Source organism: Arvicola amphibius, chromosome 4 (genome assembly GCF_903992535.2).
Source record: "Arvicola amphibius chromosome 4, mArvAmp1.2, whole genome shotgun sequence".
Taxonomy (NCBI): Eukaryota; Metazoa; Chordata; class Mammalia; order Rodentia; family Cricetidae; genus Arvicola; species Arvicola amphibius.
The window spans coordinates 90,919,024-90,943,888 of record NC_052050.1 but is presented as its reverse complement, the minus strand read 5'-3'; the positions used below and the strand labels follow the sequence as shown (position 1 = coordinate 90,943,888).

The 24,865-nt window shown below is 55.2% G+C and overlaps 1 protein-coding gene across 2 annotated transcripts; it reads left to right on the top strand.

Moving 5' to 3' along the window:
- Nucleotides 1-6,813: 6,813 nt before the first annotated feature.
- On the top strand, nt 6,814-24,374 carry Caskin1 (CASK interacting protein 1). Of its 2 annotated transcripts, XM_038327232.1 has the most exons (20): nt 6,814-6,907; nt 13,618-13,669; nt 13,780-13,877; nt 14,067-14,212; nt 14,295-14,390; nt 14,504-14,634; nt 16,066-16,174; nt 16,269-16,377; nt 16,460-16,554; nt 16,702-16,819; nt 17,942-18,043; nt 18,136-18,224; nt 18,305-18,389; nt 18,478-18,575; nt 19,315-19,425; nt 19,516-19,617; nt 20,981-21,119; nt 21,201-23,207; nt 23,647-24,061; nt 24,201-24,374. In XM_038327232.1, the coding sequence occupies exons 1-20, from the start codon at nt 6,814-6,816 to the stop codon at nt 24,298-24,300; spliced, it is 4,296 nt and encodes a 1,431-aa protein (XP_038183160.1). In that variant the 3' UTR covers nt 24,301-24,374. The 2 variants fall into 2 exon arrangements, with proteins under 2 accessions (XP_038183160.1, XP_038183161.1); XM_038327233.1 differs by lacking the exons at nt 19,315-19,425; nt 19,516-19,617.
- The last annotated feature ends 491 nt before the right edge of the window (nt 24,375-24,865 follow it).

Sequence of the window (24,865 nt, the reverse complement as noted above, 5' to 3'; positions counted from 1 at the left end):
CAAATTTACTAGGCAAGGATGACCTTGAACTTCAAGTTCCCTGTCTCTAACACTGTAGATGTTTGGGCTTTGCACACGCTAGGTAAGTATACTAGCATCTGAGTTTCGACGCTAACTCCAGCCTCCCCCTTAGCGCTTTCAGAACCAAAAACAACCCTAGTTTTCTCTTTCCAGCTAAGCTTTCTCTCCTCCAGAGAGCTGTCCTTGCCTCATCGGTAACTGCACTTCCCACCTCCCCCTCATTCCTCAGCTTCCCGCCCCCCCCCCACTCTCTGGGGAAATTCCTCAAGGCCACTGCCCAGCTTCATCTGCCAAACCCGATAGATGCTTTCTTTCCACCTCTTGACCCTTGTGTACTGCGGATGACAGAAAATCTCATCTTCTCTTTTGTTCCCTGGTACCAGTACCAGCTCCACCTCAATGGACTCTCTTCCTGTCCTCCCACCCCCCACCCCCAAAATACTCTCCCCCTTTTCTCTTTGCACACAAATGCCACACGAGGACACCACCTTCTAAAGTAAGTCTCACTGACCAGTTGTCTTTGTTATAACTGGCTATCATCTGAGCACATCCCTCGTCCTTGTCATTGTGAGCCAACAGTTTCGCCTGGCACCTACCTCCTTACTTCTTTGTTTGTTGTCTTTTGAGACAGGGTTTCTCTGTGTAGCTCTGGCTGTCCTGGAACTCGAACTGTAGACCAGGCTGGCCTTGAACTCACAGAGATCTGCCTACCTCTGCCTCCCCAGTGCTGGGATTAGAGGCCGGCGCCACCCCTCACATCTTGGAAAGCCCTGCTTTAGTCCCCCTTTAACAGTCAACCTGTTTGCCACACCCTCCTTCTCCTCCTCCTCCTCGTCCTCCTCCTCCTCCTCCTCGTCCTCCTCCTCCTCCTCGTCCTCCTCCTCCTCCTCCTCGTCCTCCTCCTCCTCCTCGTTCTCCTCCTCGTCCTCCTCCTCCTCCTCGTCATCGTCCTCCTCCTCCTCCTTGTCCTCCTCCTCCTCCTCCTCCTCCTCCTCCCACAATTTCACGCATCCCAGGCTGGTTGGAACTTGCTCTGTAACTGAAGATGACCTTGACCTCCTCCTGCCCCCACTTCTCAAGCGCTGGAATCACAGCTGTGCCTGTGTGGTCTTTTGCAAACTGAAATCTGGCCTTATTAACCCACAAGAGCCTTCAGGGGTACCAGAAAACTTCCAGGTTCCTGGGTCTCCTAGCCCTTGCCTCTGCCTAATCTCTCCTTTCCCCAGGCCACTGGCTCCGCAGAGATCTCTCACCACGCCCTTATTTAGGTCCTTTGCCTGTGCCTAGGCTGTTCTCCCTCCACCCTGCACCCACACAGCTCTTGGCTCTCAGCACCTTCACGTTCATCTTACAAGCTTGTTCTTTGTGGGACTTTGTACTGGTTCAGGTGAAGCTCACAAAGCATTAAATTATCCATTTATTAAAGGTTTGTTTTGTTTATGGGTGTGTGTATGTCTATGTTAGCATGCATACATGCATGCAGGAGCCTTCAGAGGCCAGGAAAGGGTATATGATCCCCTAGAGCTGGGGGTTGCAGGTGGTTGTGAGCTACCTGATGTGTGTGCTGGGAACTGAACTCAGATCCTCTGCAAAAACAGAATTGCTCCTAACTGATGAGCCATCTCTCTAGTCTCACAATTGGCCATTTAAATTGAACATTTCAGGCAAAGGATGCAAATCAGTAGTAAAGAGACTGCCTGGCACATTCTAGGCTAGCTCAGCAATGCATAAATAAAAGCAGAGTGAATAGGCCGGGGGGTGGGGGTGGGGGGGTGGTGGCGCACGCCTTTAATCCCAGCACTCAGGAGGCAGTGGCAGGCAGATCTCTGTGAGTTCGAGGCTAACCTGGTGTACAAGAGCTAGTTCCAGGACAGACTCCAAAGCTACAGAGAAACCCTGTCTCGAAAAAAAAAAAAAAAAACAAACAAAAAAGTGATCAATTTAGTCAATATGACACATCTATAATCCTGGCACTTGGGAATCCGAGTTAGGAGGAGGATCAAGAGTTCAAGACCAGCCTCACTTGGCTACATAATGATTTAAAATAGAATCAATTCAATGTATTTAAAAAATTATGTAGATGTATTTTTTAAAAGAATGATTTAAAAAACATCAATTCAATGGCACAGTGACATTTAGTGGATTGACACTGTGCAACTACTACCTCTCCATGACTACCAGATGTTTCCATCCTCCCTTTAAAAGGTGGCAGTGGTGGCCGTGACACACACCTTTTACTCCCAGCACTCGGAGGCAGAAGCAGGCGCATTTCTGTGAATTTGAGGCCAGCCTTGTCTACAAAGAGTTCCAGGACAGTCAGGGCTACACAGAGAAACCCTGTCTGTCTTGGAGAAAGAGAGAGACAGAGGCAGAGACAGAGACAGAGACAGAGACAGACAGAGAGACAGGAAGAGCAAAGGCAGAGATGGGCATGGTGGTTTTTGCTTTAATCCCAGCATCTGAGAGGCAGAGGCAGGCGGATCTCTGTGAGATCAAGACCGACCTAATCTACAAAGTGAGTTCCAGGACAGCCAAGGCTACAAAGAGAAACCTTGTCTTGAAGAGAGAGAGATGAGGCATTTACTCCCTGCCCTCTTTCCCCAACCCAGTCCCTGGAAACCACTAAACTAATGTTGGCCTCTGCTGGACATTTCATGTCAATGGAATCACAAATGTATAGCCATTATGGGTCCCTGTCATCCGTTTCTGTGGCTAAACAATGTCCCCTGTATGTGTGCACCTCCTTTCATTTGTTCACCGATGATGGACATCTGAACTGTTTCCTTCTTTCCAGCCTCTTTGACACGGAGCTGCTATAAATGTTTGTGTTTGAGCATTTGTTTGCATGCATGTTTTTGTTCGCCGTGGAACTGTCTTAGGAATGGAATTCCTGGGCCGTGTTAGCTGTGTTCAGTCACAGAGCCATTGCTCTAGCCGGTTATGTTCAACTTTGAGGAACTGCCGAAACGTCGTGCGGCCTTTCCCTACATCATGCTTTGTGCTCTGCAGAGACTTCACTAAGGAGGATCAGTCCCCATCTAGGGACATCCTGTCAGAAGACAGGCTCCGAGCTGTAGTATTGCCATTGAAGGCTCATGGCTGGCAGACGGTGGATCCATTTGGCCCAGCTGCAGTTCAGACCCCTCCCTCTCCTGACCACATCCTTTCTGGCCAGCTGAGGGTCCACAAGGACCCTGCATATACCCTCCTATACCTTACTTATCTTCCTTTTGATGACGCATAAGCTCCCCAAAGGCGGCTAAGCGCCACTGAAGGTTCAGAGGCAGCTTTGTTGAGTCCTAGGCATACTGGATGGAAGAGGAGAGCCAGCATCGGAAGGATGCTTGAATTGGTATCAATCATGATGGGACCCAAGAACACAGGAGAAGAGTGGCCAAGTGTGTGTCACCTGTCTTCTGAGCTGTTGCACTTTCTTCAGGATGCTGGATGGGGCCAGGAGCTAAAGGCTGGGATGCTATAGATGGTCCAACCCAGAGATAGCTGTAGAACTGGGTGTGGCCCTGACCATTCTGAGCAGCTCCAGCATCTCTGTGGGGTAGCAGGAATCTGGAGCATGTGGCTTTTGAGATACTACTCACTGGCACAGCACTTTACAGAGGTGGCACCCACAAAAGTGACACCTGACACGCTTCCAGCAACCCAAGAGAAGGTACATTCAACAATACCATTGTATACATGAGGAGCTGGGTACCAGTGCTACAGGCAGAGGCAGGGGCTGCGGGCTGGCTGGCGGCAGTTAAGCATCTGGGAAGAAAGCCAGTCAGGGCTGCAGTGAAGCTGCCATCAGCTCAGCAATTCTGCTGGCTCAGCGGCCCCTCCTCCCAGGATCTTCTTCAGAGGCCTGACCTCCTGGAGGGCTGCCCCAGACCCACGAATCTGCATCCTTTGTCCCTGTAGGGGTAGGTGACAGCCTGTTATGTTGCCCTCTTCCCCAGGTGAATGGGGAGGAGATCCAGGCAGGTAGACATCTTTGTATCCACGCAGACCTTCCCATCAGCCCTCCAGACAGAGCTGGTGTCCCATTTTACAGCCGAAGCAACTGAGCATCGGGAGCTTGTCCATCATGGCTACGAGTCAGCAGTACCATGGTCTCCTGGACCCCCTCTGGGATCTAGTTTGACATAGCAAGGGAAGTCTCTGACTTCCTTTCTGCTACCATCCACCCTTTGAAGTAAGGAATGACTGGATGCAGAAGTCAACCTAGAGTCTGGATATCCCTTCCAGACCACAATACAAATATTTAACTGGGACCCTTGGATTTTCTGCCCAAAAACATTTAGTTGATTTCTCTGGTCTGCACACCTTTTTTTTCTGGGTGGGCTACACAATGGGATGCCCACAACTGGCCTGAGAAGTGGTTCCGGGTGCTGTTTATGGGGTGTAGCTGATGTTGGAGCTGGACAGAGAATTAAGTATATTGCAGCTACAGGCAAGGGCCAGCTCTTTACCAATCAGTCCAAGAATACTAAATTTAAACTTGCCCTTCCAGGTCTTGGTGAAGGTATATTTGTTAAGGTAGGAGGCTAGAACGTATTTTATTTAACAGGCTATTAGTATGAGTTACAATATTGAAACAGACATTTGGTGAGTGGGCTTCTGTTTGTATTTTTGCCCCAGGTCCTTAGAAGCGCCAAACACGGCAATAATAGTCATGATAATAGTTGCTTTCTTCTTTTTTTTTAAATATTTATTTATTTATTATGTATACAATATTCTGTCTGTGTGTATGCCTGCAGGTCAGAAGAGAGCACCAGACCCCATTACAGATGGCTGTGAGCCACCATGTGGTTGCTGGGAATTGAACTCAGGACCTTTGGAAGAGCAGGCAATGCTCTTAACCTCTGAGCCATCTCTCCAGCCCAGTTGCTTTCTTCTTATATATTTACATATTTTTGTAGTGTTTCCTTTACGCTTGGCACTGTATCGTGTGAAGATGAATCTAACACAGTTGCAATCCCTGCAGGCAGGGAGGCCCCAGAACATCACAATATTCACAGCAACTGTTTGCTGGGCGTTTTACTATGTCCAGGATTAACTGTGGGGACAGCATCACAATTAACCCTGGAGTAGATGAGAGACTCAGAAATATAAAATGGCCAGTTCAGGCTGACAAAGCCAGTAAGAAGAACTGAGGCAGGAATCGATGGTTCCAAGCCCAGACCCACGACCTCCAGGCCCAGGGACTTTGTAGCACACACTCACGAATGTACAGCATTTCCAAAGCTTGGTTGCTGTTTTCTCATCCTGTAACATGCGGACAGTAAATTCAGCTTTAGCCCAGATGACCAGCGCAGCCCCTGAGCCTGTGAGTTACCTCAAACTGTTCACTGTAAGAGGTTAGGGGAAGTATTTTTTCATTTAGAGACCTTTTCTGAGAGCCCAGCACATATGAGAAGACTCTTCCATGACCAGAAAGATTACATGATCCTGGACATCCCTGTACCTGCTGCTTCCTCTACCCTGCCCTTTTGGACCTGCTGCATGGTCCAGAACCACTAGAACGGTGAGTCGGGGTGCATGTGTAAACCTCACCAGATTCTCACTACTGTCTTGCTAGGTTGGGAAGATGCTCTGCTCTGGGTTGTAAATAAGGAACCCGAGGGTGCAGAACCTTCCCCAAGCCATGGAGCTCAACTGATTTACAATGCTGCAAGCAAGGTAAGGAGAGGCCTGGAGCAGTCCTAGCCTTCAGGTAGGCAGGAGAAAGGTGAGGCCTCTGGAGACGTTGGTCAAGCAGGAAGATCCTAACTGGGAACCTGTGGCTGGAGATTGTTTAGGTTGGGCGGCGGGGGGGGGGGGGGGGGGGGGGGGGGGGGGGGGGGGGAGAGGAGGGAGCAGTGGTGCGGAGGATGGGAGGTTAAGTTCCTTCTTGGTGAACATAGACAGTTACATCCTAGTAGATGCAGAGAGTGACGAAGTCAAGCTCCCTTCCAGGCTGTCCTCGAAGGAGAACTGTCGTCTTGCATTGTTGCAGAGAGAAGCCAGAGGCTGCCAGGGAAGAAGGTGTAGTTGGGGGGGAGGGGGTACGGGTTCCCTGACACCGAATTCATTATTGGGAGATTCCTCTTCGCAATCCCTCAACACCTCCCACAGGAACCACGGGCCAGAAATGTCTGACAGTCTCTGGAGGGCCGGCACCCGTGGCACTGGTGCCCGGCTCCCCGCCCTCCCACTGTCTCCGAGTCCCTCCCCCTCAGGTCCCGCAGCCTCGAGAAACCTCTCCTAGGTCTAGCCTTGCGTCGCCGCCGAGTCGGTGCTCCGTGGCCAATCCCCCTGCGCACCGTCTTCTGTCCCCGGCAGTCATCTTCGGTTCCCCGTTATCCGCAGGGGCCTAGCCTGACCCGCGCACCCAAACGTGGGGTGGGGGCGTCGGGAGTGTGGGGGGGGGAGGGCCCATGCGGGGGCGGAGCCTCGGAGCCGGGCGCGCGGCCGGCGCGGGCTGACGGAGGTCAGCGGCCGCGGGAGCGGACCCAGGCGTCCGGGAGGCGGCTCAGACGCGGCGCGCCACCGGGTGCCCGCCGCCGCCGCCGGCTCCCGCCCCTGGGCCGCCCCCCGCCCGTGACGCGCTATCCGTCCCTCCGCGTCGGAGCCCCAGCCCCAGTCCGAGCCCGAAACCCCAGAACGAGCCCGAACCCGAACCCGCAGGACGCTGGGCGGCGGGCGGCGCAGGCAGCGCGGGCTGGAAAGGATGCGATCGCAGACGCGGGGCCGCCGCTGCGTCTGAGCCGCCGTGAGCACCGAGCGCCGCGTCGCTGCGGGCCCGGTGGCGCCATGGGGAAGGAGCAGGAGCTGGTGCAGGCGGTGAAGGCGGAGGACGTGGGGACCGCGCAGAGGCTGCTGCAGAGGCCGCGGCCGGGGAAGGCCAGTGAGTGCGGGGGGCGCGCGGGGCGCGGGCGGGGCCCCCACCGCCGGGGTGCAGGGCGGGGAAGGGATGCTGTGGGTCTCCGGGGGTGGGGCGGGGCCAGGAGCGCCCAGACCCTTGGTCCGCGCCCCCCCCCTTCTCGCCCCAGCTCTGGAGGAGGGGCGGCGACGAGCGCCGGACAGTCTGCCCAGCCCCCTGCGGGCACCTGCGGCACCCATGATCCCCCTGAGGCCGCTGGCAATCACGTCCTCCCTCGGACCCCCTCCCTTCCCAGGCTGCGGGCTGATGCTTTCTACTTGGGCTTTTAAGGGCGAGGCAGATCCCCCCCCCCCCATCAAGACACACTGTGGAGAGAGGGAGGGGCCCTTACGGTGAGGGGCGACCCAGAGGCTAACAATCTCTGTCAGACCTCTCTTCCCCACCCTATGTTTAATAACAGGCTTTGCAGGGAAGGGGGGGGGGGAACCACGCTGGGGGTGTGGCTGCCCAGGCATGGCCAGTGGGGGCCATTTACTGATGAGGAAGTGAAGCAGAGGCCCAAGGTCGCCCAGCCCTGGGGCAGGCTGGGTTTGAGGCAGGGACAGCCTGGGGGTGGGGTGGGGGGAGATAAGGACCGAAGGCTCACTGCTTCTGCAGGTTTCTACAGACCTTGGTCATCCCTGGCTTCTCTGCTGGGAAAGGGGGCCAAGGACCAGTAAAGGAACTCCGACATCATCCCTAGCTTGCGTGTGCCCTGGGGTCCAGAGAAGGACTTGGAGCTTGGAGCTTTGATTCTAGCTCTCCACCCTCCTCATCCTGGAGCCTCCCTAGGGGCCTCCAGAGATGGATGGATGGGCGTGTGGACTAGCCGAGTGTGCAGCTGCGCACGTATGACCGTGTCAGTGTGTCAGGGCACCTGCGCAAGCACAAACTGGGCCCTGTAGGTCAACACATGGGACTTGGGGGCCATCACTCCCTAGCCACCACCATAGACTGCGTATAAGATCAGCTGGGGGAAGGGGGATTCCATTTCTCCAGGGGGCTGCTGGGAGGTGGGACTGTTGGTGAGGACAGTGGTGGTTCCAGGGCACTCAGGCCGCCTGGGAAACTTCACTTACTAGGGCCTCAAGACTGAGTGGAAGAACTTCTAGGGAGAGGCAGATGGAAGAGGCACAGCTTTCCACCTAGTGGCCTTGTGTCCTTGGTCATACTGGCTCTCTAGGCCTTAATGGCCTTATCTGTAGGATGGAACATCAGTGGTCCCCACCACCTCACAGCAGCATGAAAACAGAAGGACGGCCCTGATGAAGAGGAGCCACTTCGTTCGAATTCAGTAAATTCTAATGGTGCTGCCAGCCGGTGGGAACCACAAATGTGGGGTTCCCTTTCCCTTCCATGTGGCTGTTGTGGGGAGGCGAGAGGTCCCTTGCTTCTGGCGAGTGTGGTCCCAGAGACAGCAAAGGCACCTGTCTTGGCTCTTATGCCTTTACTCTCTGAGTCAGAAGAGGGGCGGTGTAATAAATCAGACAGAGAAATCCCTCCATGAAGTAGCTCGGTTGTCATGGCAACGCTGGCCTGCTTTGGAGTAAGATGTATTTTGATTTAGCAAAGTACAGCTGGAGTTTGGGCCATGGGGGGTGTGGGGGGTGTCCATAAGTGTCCTCGAGAGTGTGTTCCCCCACCACCAGTCAGGCATAGTGGTGTGCATGCCTTTAATCCTAGCAACTGGAAGGCAGAGACAGGCAGATCTCTGTGTGTTCAAGGCCAGCCTGGTCTACAGAGTGAGTTCTAGAGACCCTGTCTCAAAAAAGAGTGTGTTCCCAGTCAGCCTAGAGATTTCCCTACAACCTTGTTCTTGAGCCGTTTTGGGTGCCCAGCTCTTCGCTCCAGCCCATGGCTCTATAGCCCCCACCTCACCGCCAAGGGAGCCTGCACACATATGCACACTTAGCAGTTATCCTTGAGGGGAAAAGAGGCAGCTTTGGAGGTGAGATGTCGGTAAGGGCACCCTTCTCCTGCTGCTAAGGATTTTGTCTAGTTTTGTGGCCTAGCCTACCTCCCCATGGCAGACTGAGGACACCATGTAGGAATTGCCAGAACCTGTTTCTCTCTTGCCTTGGCCAGAGAGAATTTCCTTCCAGCAGGATGTGTGGCACACGTCTTTAATCCCAGTACTCTGTAGCTCGAGTCAGGAGGATCTCTGTGGGTTCTAGGCCACCCTAGTGAGTTCCAGGCTAGCCAGGGCAGCATAGTGAGATCTGTGTTTAAAAACAAATCCTTCCAACCTGGAGTTTGGATCTGGCCTCAGGCTGGTCTCTGGAAAGCAGTTTGAGGTCTGGGGGTCACAAGAAACAGGGGTAAGGTTTGTGCACTGTTTGTGTATGTTTGTGCTACTGGGGATGGAATCCGGGCTTCACGAATGCTAAGTAAACTGTGCCAGGGAGCTGCACCCCGTGCCTCTGCACTGTATGGATGCAGACACCTATTAAAAAGTGAAAGGGGCTGGGCGGTGTGCACACCTTTAATCCCAATGCTGGGGGAGGGGATCAGGGGGGTGCAGAGGCAGGTGGATCTCTGTGAGTTTGAGTCCAGCCTAGTCTACAGAGGGAGTTCCAGAACAGCCAGGGCTACACAGAGAAACCCAGTCTTGAAAAACAAAACAAACAAAAAGCGAGAAAGGGGCTCCTGAGACCTTCAGCTTGGCCACCGCTTGCCCCTCCTCAGTTCCCAGTCCGCCTCCAGCTGTCTTTTGCTCCTGACTCATTCCCGGAGCCTGCCCTGTTGTGGGATGGCCACCCCAGCACAACATCTTCTTCAGTATCTCCTGCAGGCACTGGGGATGCCCTGAGACCCCAAAGTGCCCTCTAAACAGTTTACACTACTCCCCTCCCTATGGGACTGTGGATTTGCGTCCTTTGAAAGGTGACCCTCCCCATGTATGGGCAGCAGTCCCCCTTTTTAAAAAAAATAAAATAAAATTTACTAATTTTCTCTTGAAATGCACTCACTGTGTAATCCTGGCAGGCTAGCTGGGAGATAGATCAGGGAGGCTTAAACTCCTCTGTCTACTTCTGCTTCCTAAATGTTGGGATTAAAGGCATCCAACGCCACGCCCTGCTGGCAGTCCCATTCTTGATGGAGCCCTCCCTCCTCCCTTGTGTCCTTTTCTGAGTCTTGAGCACTATACCCCTCTCAAACATTGGCTCTGCTTGTATGGCCTCAGAGCAGTGTGCCTGGGGCTCCCACTCCCTAAACCTGACTCCGTAGCTGCCTGGAGGCCCCATGGTGGAGGGAGAACAAGAATTTGGTGAGCCTTGGAGACTCTGAGACCTGACTGCTGCAGACTGCTTTCAGTTGGGAAGAGTGGGCAAAGTGAGTTGAGCAAGGCTCTGAGGGGACGCCACGGAACGGTGACATCAGGTCGTAGCAGGGGACTGAAGCAGACCCAGCCATTTATAGTTTTCAGGGCCTTGTGTAAGATGATAGTATAGGGGGCTGGAGAGATGGCTCAGTGGTTAAGAGCACTGACTGCCCTTCCAGAGGTCCCAGGTTTGGTTCCCAGTATCCACATGGCAGCTCACAACTGTCAGTAACTCCAGTTCCAGGGGATCTGACACATTCACACCAATGCACATAAAATAAAGTTAAATAAACCATAAGAAATATTTTAAAAAGATGATAATGTAGGACCTTTATCTGAAATCAAACTATTCAAGTCGGGTACCTTTCTGAGTAACTGCACAGGTCACCCACCCATGCAGCTGGCCCTGAAGATGGACAGACAGCATGCAGGATGGAAATGGCATTGTTTAGCCACCAAAGCCATGAAGAAAATTGATGTGGTACACTGGGTGGTGAAGGGGGCTAGGGAGGAAGCCACAGCTCATTCAGGAAGGGCTGTGAAGTGTGTGAAGGAGGGTGTCATGCAAAGGCCCTGTGGCCGTGGTGCCCTCTGTGTTAGGAAGGCATGCAGCTGTTGCAGGGATGATGACAATAGAGGAGAGGGGAGAGGTTAGAGCAAAAGCAAGGGCCAATCACGTGAGACATTGCAGCCTGAGCCTCCACCCCAGTGAAATGGCACTGGAGGGTTTCCAAGAGGTCTGTGTTGCTGTTTCCCATTTTGGTGTTTCCTTTTGTTGGTGGCTTTTTTTTTTTGGTTTTTTTTCGAGACAGGGTTTCCCTGTAGTTTCTAGAGCCTGTCCTGGAACTAGCTCTTGTAGACCAGGCTGGCCTTGAACTCAGAGATCCGCCTGCCTCTGCCTCCCGAGTGCTGGGATTAAAGGCGTACGCCACCACCGCCCTGCTTGTTGGTGGGTTTTTGCTTTGAGATTGGGTCTCACTATCTCACTGGACCAGGCTAGGCCTACAGAGCTCCACTGGCGCTTGGATCAAAGGCCTGTACCATCATACTTGGCTCCTTTTTTTCTTCTTAATTCATGTTTGTATGTATGTATTATTTATGTATGTGCATACACATGCCATGGTGTATGTGTCATGGGACAATTGGCGTGAGTCAATTTTCACTCTCCACCAGGTGGGTTTCAAGGCTTGCTGGCAAGCCCCTTCACTTGGTGAGCCATCTCATTGCTGTGATCCCACCCCACATGTTTTTTGTTTGCTTGTTTGCTTGCTTTGCTTTATTTTTTTATTTTTTGGGACAGAATCTCATCTGCAGCTCCAGGTAGGCTGGAACTTGTAATCCTTCTGCCTTCACCTCCAAAGTGCTGCAATGATGGGTACATGTACCACATATGGCTGGTAACTTGTGGTTTTTGCACTAGCACTTATAGACCAGGCTGACCTCGAACTCACAGAGATCCGCCTGCCTCTGCCTCCCAAGTGCTGGGATTAAAGGCGTGCGCCACCACCTCCCAGTGGTTTTCAGAATTTTTGTTTTGCCTGCTTTCCCTCCATCCCTCCGTCCCTCCCTCCCTCCCTCCTTCCCTCCCTCCTTCCCTTCCTCCCTCCTTTCTTTTTCCCTTCCCCCCCTTGTTACAGCATCTTATATAGTCCAGCTTAGCCTCAAACTTACTGTGTAGTCAAGTTTGGCCTTGAACTCCTGATTTTCCTGCTTTCTCTCCTGAGTGCTGAGATTGAAAGTGTACACCACTGTGTCTGGCTATGACCTGCATTTTAACAGTGCTCCGACCTATTTGTGCAAAGGAGAAACCGAGGGGTACAAGGAGTCAGTGGTGATACCAGTAGGAAGGCAGTGGCAGGAATCCTGTCTGAAGTGCCAGTCAGGCCCGTGGTGATAGCCATGGTATGGTGAAAAGCATGGGACCTGGGTGTGCTCCTAGGGTATATTCAGGTACAGCCAGTCAGGGGGATTTGCCTGAGAACACGACAGGTCCATGACAGAGACCCCTGGGTTGCCTCTCTTTTCTTTTTTACTTTTTGAGACAGAGTCTCACTCTGTAGAGCAGGCTGGCCTCAAACTCACAGGGATCAGCCTGCCTCTGCCTCCCAAGTGCTAGGTTTAAGGGCGTGTGTCACTACACCTGGCTGCCAAGGCTGCCTCTTGATGCCAAGGCTTGGTCTGGCTGACCACTGGGGAAAGAGTATACGGTTAATGAACTGGTACTGATACTATCTGAGACCATGGGAGCCACCAGAAGGTGGCAGTACTTTCGCTCTACCCAGGAGAGATTCTGTGAGATGTGGGGTCTGCCCAGCTGGTGTTAGTAGAGCCTAGTGTTGAGGTAATGGCCCAAGTGTCACCAGCTCAGGTGATAGATACCACCTTTTCTAGCTCATAGAAGAGCCAGCGGCCAAGGCCACAGGGGTAGGAAGTGTCAGAACAAAGATTGAAATTTAGGTGCAGCTGGCTTCCTGGGCTTCAGGGATTGTCAAGAGACCCACATGCTGTGCCCGGTGGCTGAGGCTGAACCAATCCAAGCTAAGCCCTACAGCCAGCCCACTGTGACTCTACTCTCTTGGCTCCCCTGCCTTTGGGTCCCCGTCCCCCACCCCCACCACTGTCCTGAGCCTGCACAAAGGGGCTTCTGTCCTTCTAGCCCCCCCTCCCAGAGTGACTGACCCACAAATGGGTTATATAACCATGGCCCAGACAGGCAGGGGGTTGGCAAGAGTCCGGTGGACAAGGGCCCACTGGGATGGCTTTGGTGGGCTCCCTCTTCTGAAAGCTCTAGAAAGGCCAGGGTGAGGGAGGCCACGGGATGAGAGACCCTCGGAAGGGAGAGTGTGGACCCTGGTACTCTAGTCGGTATGAACTTGGCTTTTGTGGGCAAGGTGCCCATTGGCATGGGTCACCTGGAGGTCCTTGCCCATGAGCCAACATCTCCCTCTCCTGCAGGGTTGTAGGGTTTATCCACATGGCAGCCAGAGCTGGCAGCAGAGCGCTTGGATATAGTCCTTTCCCCCAGAAATACCCCATTTCCGGGTGTTCCAGCCTCCTCAACCACCCCCGGCCCCATCTGGGTCTTTCTGAGAGACAGATGGGGCCGGCTCTCTCCCTCCCACCAATGGCAGGTGCTGAGGCAGCATCCCAAGGGAGACATGCATGTGCACATGTGTATACCCATGTGGGTTCATGGTCTGGACTCCCCTTCCCTGATGAGGACAAGTTGAATACCTAGAGCTGAGTTCCTGCTGAACTGGATGTGTGACTACAAAATAGACCTTGCTTCAGTAGGCAGGCAGATCACTGTCATCTTCCCCAGCTCTTAATAGGGTCTAGACTGCCTCTCCTTACTGGGTCTCTCTCTCCACAGAGCTCCTAGGCTCTACCAAGAAGATCAATGTCAACTTCCAGGACCCAGATGGGTGAGTTGTCACCCATCTTGGGCACAAGCATCGTGGATCCCCAGGGTGGGTGGGCCCCAGGGAAGGCTGGGCATTGGCTTCACTCCTTGACCTGCCCTTCATCTACCCAGCTTCTCAGCCCTGCACCATGCTGCCCTGAATGGCAACACGGAATTGATCTCTCTACTGCTGGAGGCTCAGGCTGCTGTAGACATCAAGGACAACAAAGGCAAGCCTGGTCTGGGGGGCCTTGGAGCCAAGGGCAGGGGACGAGGCCAAGGGTGGAATCTTGGCAGCCTTCAGCCCAGGGTATCTGCCTGGATGAAGACAGAACCTTAGAGATGGTGACATATCCTCTTTAGAGAGGGTTGGATTTAGGGTCAGGACTTAGTTTCCAACAAACCATACCTGTCCCCAGGCATGCGGCCATTGCACTACGCAGCCTGGCAGGGCCGGAAGGAGCCCATGAAGCTGGTGCTGAAGGCAGGCTCAGCAGTAAATGTCCCATCCGACGAGGGCCACATACCCCTGCATTTGGCAGCCCAGCATGGTCACTACGATGTGGTGAGGCCTCATGGGAAGTCTGGGTGGGCAGTCAGGCAGAGGGTTGGGTGGCCCCAGGGGTAACCAAACCCTTGTCCTGCAGTCAGAGATGCTGTTACAGCATCAGTCCAACCCTTGCATGGTAGACAACTCCGGAAAGACACCTCTGGACCTGGCCTGTGAGTTCGGTCGAGTAGGGGTAAGTTCTCCCCAGAGATGGGTAAGGCACCTCCTGCCTGTCCTTCTCCCCTGTGGTGGGGCCAGGGCGGCCCCAAGCCAGGACCACCCTACCCTGATTTTCCTTCCTTCAAGGTAGTCCAGCTGCTACTAAGTAGCAACATGTGTGCAGCCTTGCTGGAGCCCAGACCAGGGGATACCACGGACCCCAACGGCACCAGCCCCCTGCACCTGGCAGCCAAGAATGGCCACATCGACATTATCAGGTACAGGACAGGAACGGGCATGCCTTGGGCCTCCGGATCATTGAGCCTCCAGCACAAGGCTCCTGTTCTTAGCTTGAGGATGAGAAAGGAACCTCCGGGGTGGTGGCACAGATCTGTCCTGCCTGTCACTTGAGGCAGGAGGACAGAGAGTTCAGGGCTAACCTAGGCAATTTAGCAACATCCTGCCTAAAATGAAAAATAAAAGGCCTTGAGTCAGGCATGGTGGCACATATCTGTAATCCCAGTACTCCGAGGGGGTGGAGCCAGGAAGATCCAGAGTTCAGGGTCAGGCTGGACTGGAGAGGTGGCTCAGAGGTTAGGTTAAGAGCACTGGCTGCTCTTCTAGAGGTCCTGAGTTCAAATTCCCAACAACCACATGGGGGCTCACAACCCTCTATAATGAGATCTGATGCCCTCTTCTGATGTGCAGGCAGAACACTGTATCTTAAAAAAAAAAGTTCAGGGTCATTTTCATCCATGAGTTTGACGCCATCTTGGGCTACATGAGATCCGGTCTTCAAATGGGGGTGGCGTGCAGCGAGATGGCTCAGCTAGTGCTTGCCATGCAGTCATGAACTGAGTTTTCCATGTAAAAGCCAGACATGGCAGCCCGTACCTATAATCTCATCACTGGGGAGGGAGAGACAAGAGGATTCTTGAGGCTTGCTGGTCGGAACCAGAAAGATGGTTCAGCACTGAAGGACTTGCTGTTCTTCCAGAGGACCCAAGGTTGGGCAGCTCACAACCTCCTATAACTCCAGCTCCAGAGAACCCCACTCACTCACATGCTCACACTCACACACACACACATACACACTCACATGCATACCTACTCACTTACTTGCATGCACACACATGCACTCACTTACATGCATACGCTCACTCACATGCATACACTCACCCACATGCACACACTCACTCACATGCACTCACTTGCACACACTTACACATACCCACTCACTCACCCACCCACATAATACTCACTTACTTGCACACATTCACATGCACACATTCACATGCATACACTCATCCACACGCACACTCACATGCACACACTCATCCATGTGCACACACACTCACATGCATACACTCACGCTGGGCAGTGGTGGCGCACACCTTTAATTCCAGCACTCAGGAGGCAGAGGCGGGCGGATCTCTGAGTTTGAGGCCAACCTGGTCTACAGAGCTAGTTCCAGGACAGGCTCCAAAGCTTCAGAGAAACCCTGTCTTGAAAAACCAAGAAGGAAGGAGGGAGGGAGGGAGGGAGGGAGGGAGGGAGGGAGGGAGGACAGACATCATATCATTACATGAGGGCAGGGTGGCTCGTCCTCCAGCCCCAGCAGTGTTGGTTAGAATCAAGGTCTGGTGTGACGGTTCTGAGGCGAGGGCTGTGGCTAACAGGCCTTGCCTGCTCTCTCCTCTTTTGCACAGACTCCTCCTTCAGGCCGGCATCGACATTAACCGGCAGACCAAGTCTGGCACTGCCCTTCATGAGGCTGCACTCTGTGGGAAGACAGAAGTGGTTAGGCTGCTGTTGGACGTGAGTCTAGTGGCCCAGGACACAGAGAGGAAGGTTGGGACCAGGTGGGGAGCGTGGGAACCCCTGACAAGGCCTTGGCCTTTGGTGTTCGCAGAGTGGGATCAATGCCCACGTGAGGAACACCTACAGCCAGACAGCTCTGGACATTGTGCACCAATTTACTACATCCCAGGCCAGCAAGGAGATCAAGCAACTTCTCCGAGGTGGGGCCTGGAGGGGCTGAGGGCTGGGATGGGCTGGGGAGGGTAGCTCCCAGGACTGGGGGTCTACTCCCTGTATCTTCAGAGGCCTCAGCAGCTCTACAGGTGCGGGCGACCAAGGATTACTGTAACAATTATGACCTGACCAGTCTCAATGTGAAGGCTGGGGACATTATCACGGTGAGGACAATTCCTGGGTGCTGTGACAGGGATGGGAGGGACTCTGGCATGCTTTGAACATCATCTTGCAGCAGTTGGGGGAGGGTGCCAGCCAGCAGGCCGCACCTGCTGAGGTGTCTCTCTGAACACACCCATCTGTTTGGTCAGGTACTTGAACAGCATCCAGATGGCCGGTGGAAAGGATGTATCCATGATAACCGGACAGGCAATGACAGGGTGGGCTACTTCCCATCCTCGCTGGGCGAGGCTATCGTTAAACGAGCAAGTAAGTCCTCCTCCCTCTGGAGGGAAGAAATCAAGAAGCACTCAGTCTGAGACTGGGGACTGGAAAGAAAGAAAAGAAGTATGCTTTAGTAGCCAGTTTGAGTTTTAGCGATGGCCAGGACTGGCACGCAGTAACCCCTCCTTCTGGCCCTCTCTCAGCAGAGTGCCGTGTGCATTCCTTCACTTGGTTCACTGCGCCTTCCATAGTCCAATTCTTTCTTTCTTTCTTCCTTTCTTTCTTTTGGGGGAAGTGGGATGGGGTTTGTTTTTGAGACAGGGTATCTCTGTGTATCAGCTCTGACTGTCCTGGAACTTGCTCTTTGTAGACCAGGCTGGCCTCAAAGTCAGAGATTCACTTACCACTGCCTCCTGAGTGCTGGGATTAAAGGCATTGCCACTAAACACACAGGGTCCCAGGCAGTCTTGTCCTGAGGTGGGGAGAATCAGGGAACTTTGATACTAACACAGGAAAAGAACCAACCACTTTCACAGAGAAAGTGATGCAAGGCTCACCTTAGTTAGGGGGTCAGAGGAAGCTCTGAAGGGTGGGAGAGGCCAGGTCATGGGAAACACTGTCCTGGCAACATGAACCATGTGTTCAAGGGCAGTGGGGCAGGATCTCAGCACCTAGTGGATAGAAGGCCAGCCTGGCAGAGCACACAGGAGGAGTGCAGGGCCAAGGTGGAAAACCTTATAGTACGGATTAAAGAGGGTGGAGGTGAGGTCAGATGGGGTTGATTTGTCTTCCAGAGTGACCATGGATGGAGATTAGCGGATAGGGCAAGAGGGCCAGGTAGAAGGTGTGATCAGCCACTTGTGGTCATCTGGTTCCTAAGATAGATTTGGCCTCAGGCTGCTGGGTAGCTCCTTACTTGTCCCCTAGCACAGAGAAAGTCGACCCTCCAGTGATCCTCAACCCCTTTGCCTATCGGGCCTTAGGGGTAGTGGTAGGACACCTGGCCCCGAGTCTCCTGTCACTCTGACCTGGTCTCAGACATTCAGGGACTCTCAGGTTACTGGAGACAAGGCAGAGGGCAGTAGAATGGCCTCTACGCTGCTTCCTCTCCATGTATAGCTGTGCCTGGGTTGCCCAGGGTTCAGGAAAGCTGTGTTTGGCCTACAGGTTCCCGAACAGGCAGCGAGCCAAGCCCACCCCAGGGAGGTGGCTCCTTGGGGCCCTCTGCACCTGCGGAGGAGATCTGGGTGCTGAGGAAGCCTTTTGCAGGTAGGCCAGGGGCCTCCAGAGCACTGGGACAGTAGTTTTGCTGACGGGTACCACTGTGGGGCCAGCATACTTCAGGGTTCCTGTCCTGGCAGGTGGCGATCGCAGTGGCAGCTTGAGCAATGTGGCTGGAGGCCGAAGTGGTGGGGGTCATGCCCTGCATGCAGGCTCCGAAGGAGTTAAGGTGAGTGATCAGGGAGGGCTGATCAGGTTGGGGTGGTCAGACCTGGAGCCGTGATAGCAAGTGGCCTTTCTGGATTCCAGCTCCTGGCAACAGTGCTTTCTCAAAAGTCAGTCTCTGATTCCAGTCCAGGAGATAGCCCCATCAAACCTCCAGAGGGCTCTACAGGTAAGAGCAAGGACCGAGCTATGCTGGCCTGGCAGGCAGGTGCCCCCTATATAGATAGTCCTTTCCTACCGCTCCCTTTCATTACCAGGTGCTGTACGGTCCCAGCCTCCAGCAGCCCATGCTGGGCAGGTATATGGGGATCAGCCACCCAAGAAGCTGGAATCTGCCTCGGCCTCAGAGGGCAAGGTACAGGGCCTGGTCAGCTCCAGGCCTGGACTCGGGAGGGATGGGGTTAGCAGTCTGACAGGCATCTCTGGCCACAGCAGCTACTGCAGGCTTTGACAGACCAGACTCTGTCCTTCTGTCTGTCTCTGTGTCATATGTACACGCACACACAAGTGTTCAGGTGTTGTCTATTGTGCAGGCTGTGAGCTAGTGTGCGCACACTTGTAGAAGTATGCAGGGTGTCGTGTGGATGTGCAGTGGTCTATTCTGAGCTGGGCGACATGCGTGTGGTTGCACAGATGGAAGGGGATGGGTGTGAGACACGTAAATGTGTATGTGGGTGCTGTGGGTCACGCGTGTATGCACCTGTGCGGCTGCGAGGCTGATGGCTGAATCCCACACAACAGAGGAGGCGAGGGACTTCTGACTAGGGCACAGAGCCCACCTTCCAGGGAGAAACCCTTCCGGAAGCCCTTTCCCCAGAGCCCCCTCCCATGGGGCCACATCTGCATCTCTGAGATGGTCCGGGTATCACTGGTGCAGACATGGGGTGGGGGGAAGCCACGGCACAGACTCAGCAGGACCTTCCTGGTGGAGCTCACAGAAGAAGGCTGGCTGCAGATGCTGTATCCAGGACGACAGACCATGGAGTACTGGTGCAGTGGACGCAACGGCGGACCCAGCAGAGAAGGAGGCACAGTGGAGGTTGGGGCGCAGCCCAGCGGTGGACAGGCTGCAGTTGGTGCCTTGTGTCTTGCAGAGTGCTGAGGCGGTCAGTCAGTGGCTCGCCACATTCCAGCTACAGCTCTATGCCCCTAACTTCACCAGTGCTGGCTATGACCTGCCCACCATCAGCCGTATGACCCCCGAGGTGAGCTGCCATGGGCTGGTTGCCAGATGCTCCCCTTCCAAAAGGCAGATTCCTTCTGCTTGCTAGTTAATGGGCCTCCTCTTCGCCTAGGACCTCACAGCCATTGGTGTTACCAAGCCAGGCCATCGTAAGAAGATCACAGCAGAGATCAGCGGCCTGAACATTCCTGACTGGCTGCCTGAACACAAACCCGTAAGGCTCCTTGCGCCCTGGTGGCCGAGCCAGGACCAGCAGGCAGATGGACAGATAGGCTACCTCTCTGGTCACAGCCCTCATCTGCCTTCTGGGGTCCTAGGAAGTGGAGTTGAGGATGGAGCCAGGACTGGTGGTACAGGGACTCAGCACTCAGGGAGGCTGAAGCAGGAGGATCATGAGTTCAAGGCCTGGGCTACAGAAGCAGCCAGCTAGCAAGGAGCTATTTGGACAGCCTATTTGTCTGTTATTGGGGCCAAACCCCCTAGGCAGGCTCATGGCTAAGACTCTAGGGGCTGTGAGGGAACCTAAAGTCAGGAGGGTATGCCATCTCTACTCATGGCCAGTACCCCTGTAGTGCTGTCGTTTACTTATGTGGACTGCGGATGGGTTGGTGTCGGACATACTTGCCATATGCATGTGTACACAGGTCCCTGTACTGCACGTGCTAGCCTGTGCTAATGGCTGACAGCTCTCCGGTGCTTCTGCACACAGTAGCCTTTGCTCTTATGAGGAGATGCCTGTATACGGGCTTCTGGGCTGATCCTGGCCCTCTGGATTGCACACTAGCTCTGTCCTCCCATCCATGGGAGAGTGTTGCTGGCTCCCCAAAGCCTGTCCCCTCCAGGGCCCTGGATCTGTTGGCAAGCAGGGCTGCCCTTGCCCGCCCCACCTTGCCACTCAGTCAGCAGCTCAGGGATCCTCCCAGGAGCACATCTGGGTGTCGTGGACCTCGCCTCGCTCTGTCACCTGCATGACTGAAGGTGCTGAGTGTGGGTGCGAGAGTGGCATCAGCTGGGAGCTTGGGACGACTGGGCAGTTCTTGGTGGACACGGTGGACATTTGTACATTCCTGGTATGGCTGTGTGGTGAATGTGTAGCGGGCGCGTGATCACGCATCTGCTGCAGGTGGGGAAATACTGCAAAGTGATCGAGAGAGGGTGCTTGTGGTTTGTATAGCTGGAAGTAGCATGCAGGGTGTGTGGTGTGTGTACATGATCTTATGTGGCATTGTGTGTGTGTCTGGCATATGGGTGTGTCTTCTCAGGACACTGTCTGTGGCCACCTGATGAGGCAAAGAAGCACTTTCTTGTACCTGAAACTGTGTTCAGATGATAGGTATCCTGTGTGTTTGCATGTGTTAGCCTGTGTGTATCCTAGTGTACCGTTGGCCTGTTTAGGAGCTGGCCAGCAGTTCGCACCAAGGCTGTGCTGAGGCTGTCTGCAATACTGACATTTCAGGCCTGTCTGTTTGTCCTTCTGTCTGTCTGTGCCCACAGGCCCATCTTCTAATAGTTCCAAGTAGGTGGTCATGGTTTGAGCAGCCAGCTTGGGCTGCCCCTCTCTGTCCCCCTCTCCATAGGCTAACTTGGCTGTGTGGCTGTCCATGATCGGTCTGGCCCAGTATTACAAGGTGCTGGTGGACAACGGCTATGAGAACATTGATTTCATCACCGATATCACTTGGGAGGATCTGCAGGAGATTGGCATCACCAAGCTGGGTAAGGTTCCAGCCTGTCCCTCCATATCTGCCTGTACCTCCAGGTCCTCCTGACCAACCTCTTCCCCCACCCCTGACTCAGGACACCAAAAGAAGCTGATGCTGGCCGTGAGGAAACTGGCAGAACTGCAAAAGGCGGAATACTCCAAGTATGAGGGGGGACCCCTGCGCCGAAAGGCACCCCCCCAATCACTTGAAATGATGACTATTGAGTCGCCACCGCCCTCTGAGCCTACAGCTGCAGATTGCCAATCTCCTAAGATGACCACCTTCCAGGACAGTGAACTCAGTGGTGAGCTGCAGGCTGCCCTGTCTGGCCCTCCTGAAGCAGGCGCAGCTGCTGCTGAGAAGTCCTCCAACCACCTGCCCCCCACTCCAAGGGCTACCCTACGACAGGAGTCCAGCCTGGGTGGCCGGGCTCGGCACATGAGCAGCTCACAGGAGCTCCTGGGTGACGGACCCCAAGGGCCTGGCAGCCCTATGTCACGAAGTCAGGAATACCTGCTGGATGAGGGGCCGGCCCCTGGCACCCCACCCAAGGAGGTGCGGTCTGGCCGCCATGGCCACAGTGTCAAGAGGGCCAGTGTGCCCCCGGTGCCTGGCAAGCCACGGCAGGTCCTTCCATCAGGTGCCAGCCACTTCACACCCCCACAGACGCCCACCAAAGCTCAGCCGGGTTCTCCTCAGGCACTTGGGGGACCTCATGGTCCAGCCACAGCCAAGGTGAAGCCCACCCCACAGCTGCTGCCGCCCACAGACCGACCCATGTCGCCCCGTTCTCTGCCTCAGTCACCCACACACCGTGGCTTTGCCTATGTGCTGCCTCAGCCAGTTGAGGGTGAGGCAGGGCCAGCTGCTCCAGGACCCACACTCCCATCAGTACCGGCAGCTGTGCCCACACTGTGTCTGCCCCCAGAAGCTGATGTGGAGCCTGGGCGGCCCAAGAAACGTGCTCACAGCCTAAACCGCTATGCAGCCTCTGACAGCGAGCCGGAGCGGGATGAGCTGCTGGTGCCTGGTGCTGCTGGACCCTATGCCACAGTCCAGCGGCGTGTGGGTCGGAGCCATTCAGTGAGGGCTCCCGCTGGCGCTGACAAGAATGTTAATCGCAGTCAGTCCTTTGCTGTGCGGCCACGCAAGAAGGGGCCCCCACCACCTCCGCCGAAGCGCTCCAGCTCAGCTATGGCCAGTGCCAACCTCGCGGATGAGCCGGCTCCAGATGCTGAGACGGAGGATGGCCGGCTGGGAGTGCGGGCACAGCGCCGGCGGGCTAGTGATCTGACTGGCAGCGTGGACACAGGCAGTGCTGGCAGTGTGAAGAGCATTGCAGCCATGTTGGAGCTGTCTTCCATTGGGGGTGGAGGGCGGGCTATCCGCAGGCCCCCTGAAGGCCACCCCACACCTCGTCCTGCCAGTCCAGAACCGGGTCGGGTAGCTACGGTGTTGGCCTCTGTGAAACATAAAGAGGCCATTGGGCCTGACGGCGAAGTGGTAAACCGGCGCCGTACACTCAGCGGCCCGGTCACAGGACTTTTGGCCACTGCTCGCCGGGGACCTGGGGAACCAACAGAGCAGAGTCATTTTCTGGAGGATGGTACAGCTCGACAACGGCCTCGCGGTCCAGCCAAGGGGGAGGCAAGTGTGGAGGGCCCTCCCCTTGCCCGGGTAGAGGCCAGTGCCACCCTCAAGAGGCGCATCCGGGCCAAGCAGAGCCAGCAAGAGAATGTCAAGTTCATCCTGACAGAGTCTGATACAGTCAAGCGCAGGCCTAAGGCTAAAGAGCGTGACACTGGCCCTGAACTGCCCCCACCACTGTCTGTGTATCAGAATGGCACAGCCACGGTTCGCCGACGGCCAGCCTCTGAGCAGGCTGGGCCCCCAGAGCTGCCCCCTCCTCCTCCACCTGCTGAGCCCCCACCTGCTGACCTAATGCAGCTGCCCCCACTGCCCCTGCCTGATGGCAATGCCCGGAAGCCAGTGAAGCCACCTGTCTCTCCCAAGCCCATCCTGGCTCAGCCTGTGACCAAGATACAGGGCTCACCTACACCTGCCTCCAAGAAGGTGCCACTGCCAGGCCCTGGCAGCCCAGGTAGGTACAGAAAGCCAGCTAAGAAAGAACACGGGGATCTCGGGACAGGTCCCTTGCCTGCTACCCTATCTCACAGTCTGGTTTTCCTTTTTGGGTTTGATGCAGCCCAGGTGGTGTGGGACAACTCTGCCAACCTGTAGTGAACATGCCTTTCGTTCAGTGAAGGAGGTACAGATAGCCAAGAGTAGGCACACACACAGGAAGACCTAGCTGGAGTTCCCTGATACAGGAGAGGGTCGGTTTCCATAGAGGACAGCCATCGCGCCTGAATACTTGAGGCTCAGGCTCAAGGAGCTTAGAAGCAGTGACACATTTTGTAGTGGAATTGCATACCCTAGCGGCTGCAGTGAGAATAGGGCCAAGTACAGCATCTCTCCTGCTAGATGGAGAGAACAGTGTTGTTATTCCCTGGGTACCAGCGTAGTCCTCTTCTATGCAGAGGTAAAGCGCGCTCACGGCACGCCACCACCTGTGTCACCCAAGCCTCCGCCGCCACCCACAGCACCCAAACCAGCCAAGGCTGTGGCGGGACTACAGTCCAGCAGCGCCACCACCTCGCCTGTGCCCTCGCCGGCACGCCAGCCGCCAGCAGCCCTAGTCAAGCCGGCTAGCTCGCCGCCCTCGCAGAGCGCCAGCCCTGCCAAGCCCCCTTCCCCAGGCGCACCAGCGCTGCACGTACCCGCCAAGCCCCCTCGCGCTGCCGCTTCAGTGGCCTCCGGATCATCAGCAGCTCCAGACTGTGCTTCACCCGGGGACAGTGCTCGGCAGAAGCTAGAGGAGACTAGTGCGTGTTTGGCTGCTGCATTGCAGGCAGTGGAGGAGAAGATTCGGCAGGAAGATGGACAAGGCCCTCGGTAGGTACCTCTGGTCCAGCACAAGGCGTGGCTCTAATGGGTGGACTGGTAGGGATAAGTGTGGGTTGCTGTGGAGCCACCTAGCTTTGAGTAAGGGGGCCTGTGCTACCCCACCCCACTGATGCATAACCACCCTTAGCCCCTCCTCCATCGAGGAGAAGAGCACTGGCAGCATCCTGGAAGACATCGGCAGCATGTTCGACGACCTGGCCGACCAGCTGGATGCCATGCTGGAGTGAGGCAGCCACAGACACGGGCCCACTGTGCTCCCTGTTCAGGCCCGCACTTTGACCTTTACCTCAGGACGGGCACCTCAGAGCGGTGGGCGGGGGCCGAGTGGGCGGGGCACGCCCAGCTCTGCACAAGCACAACTCCCATTCCTGGCCCAGGCCGCTTGTCAGCCCCCTGGCACGGGGGGTGGGGGACGCTCCAAGGGCTCTGGGCAGATGTGCTGCCCGCTGGTGCCCATTCCTGTCTGCTGCTCCCTGTGCAACAAATGCTGGCCCCTACCCATGCAGGCTTTGCTCTGCTTGCGGAGGGCTGTTCCTCCCTTGCCCTAAGCAGACTGAGCACCAAGGGAAGATGAGGGGGGTGGCCACTGTGGCCCTCTCCCCAATCTGTGGCAGAGCACAGGCCTATGCCCAGCACAGAACTGCCCATTGGGGAACCTCTGCCAGCTGCTCTGGCACAGCACAAGGGACACAGGGCCAAGGTTGGGCTCGCCCCACTGCACCCCAGAATATAAGCTATCAAGAGTATTAATTTATTGGGAATGAGCTGAGGCAGATTTCCCCAGAGAAACAA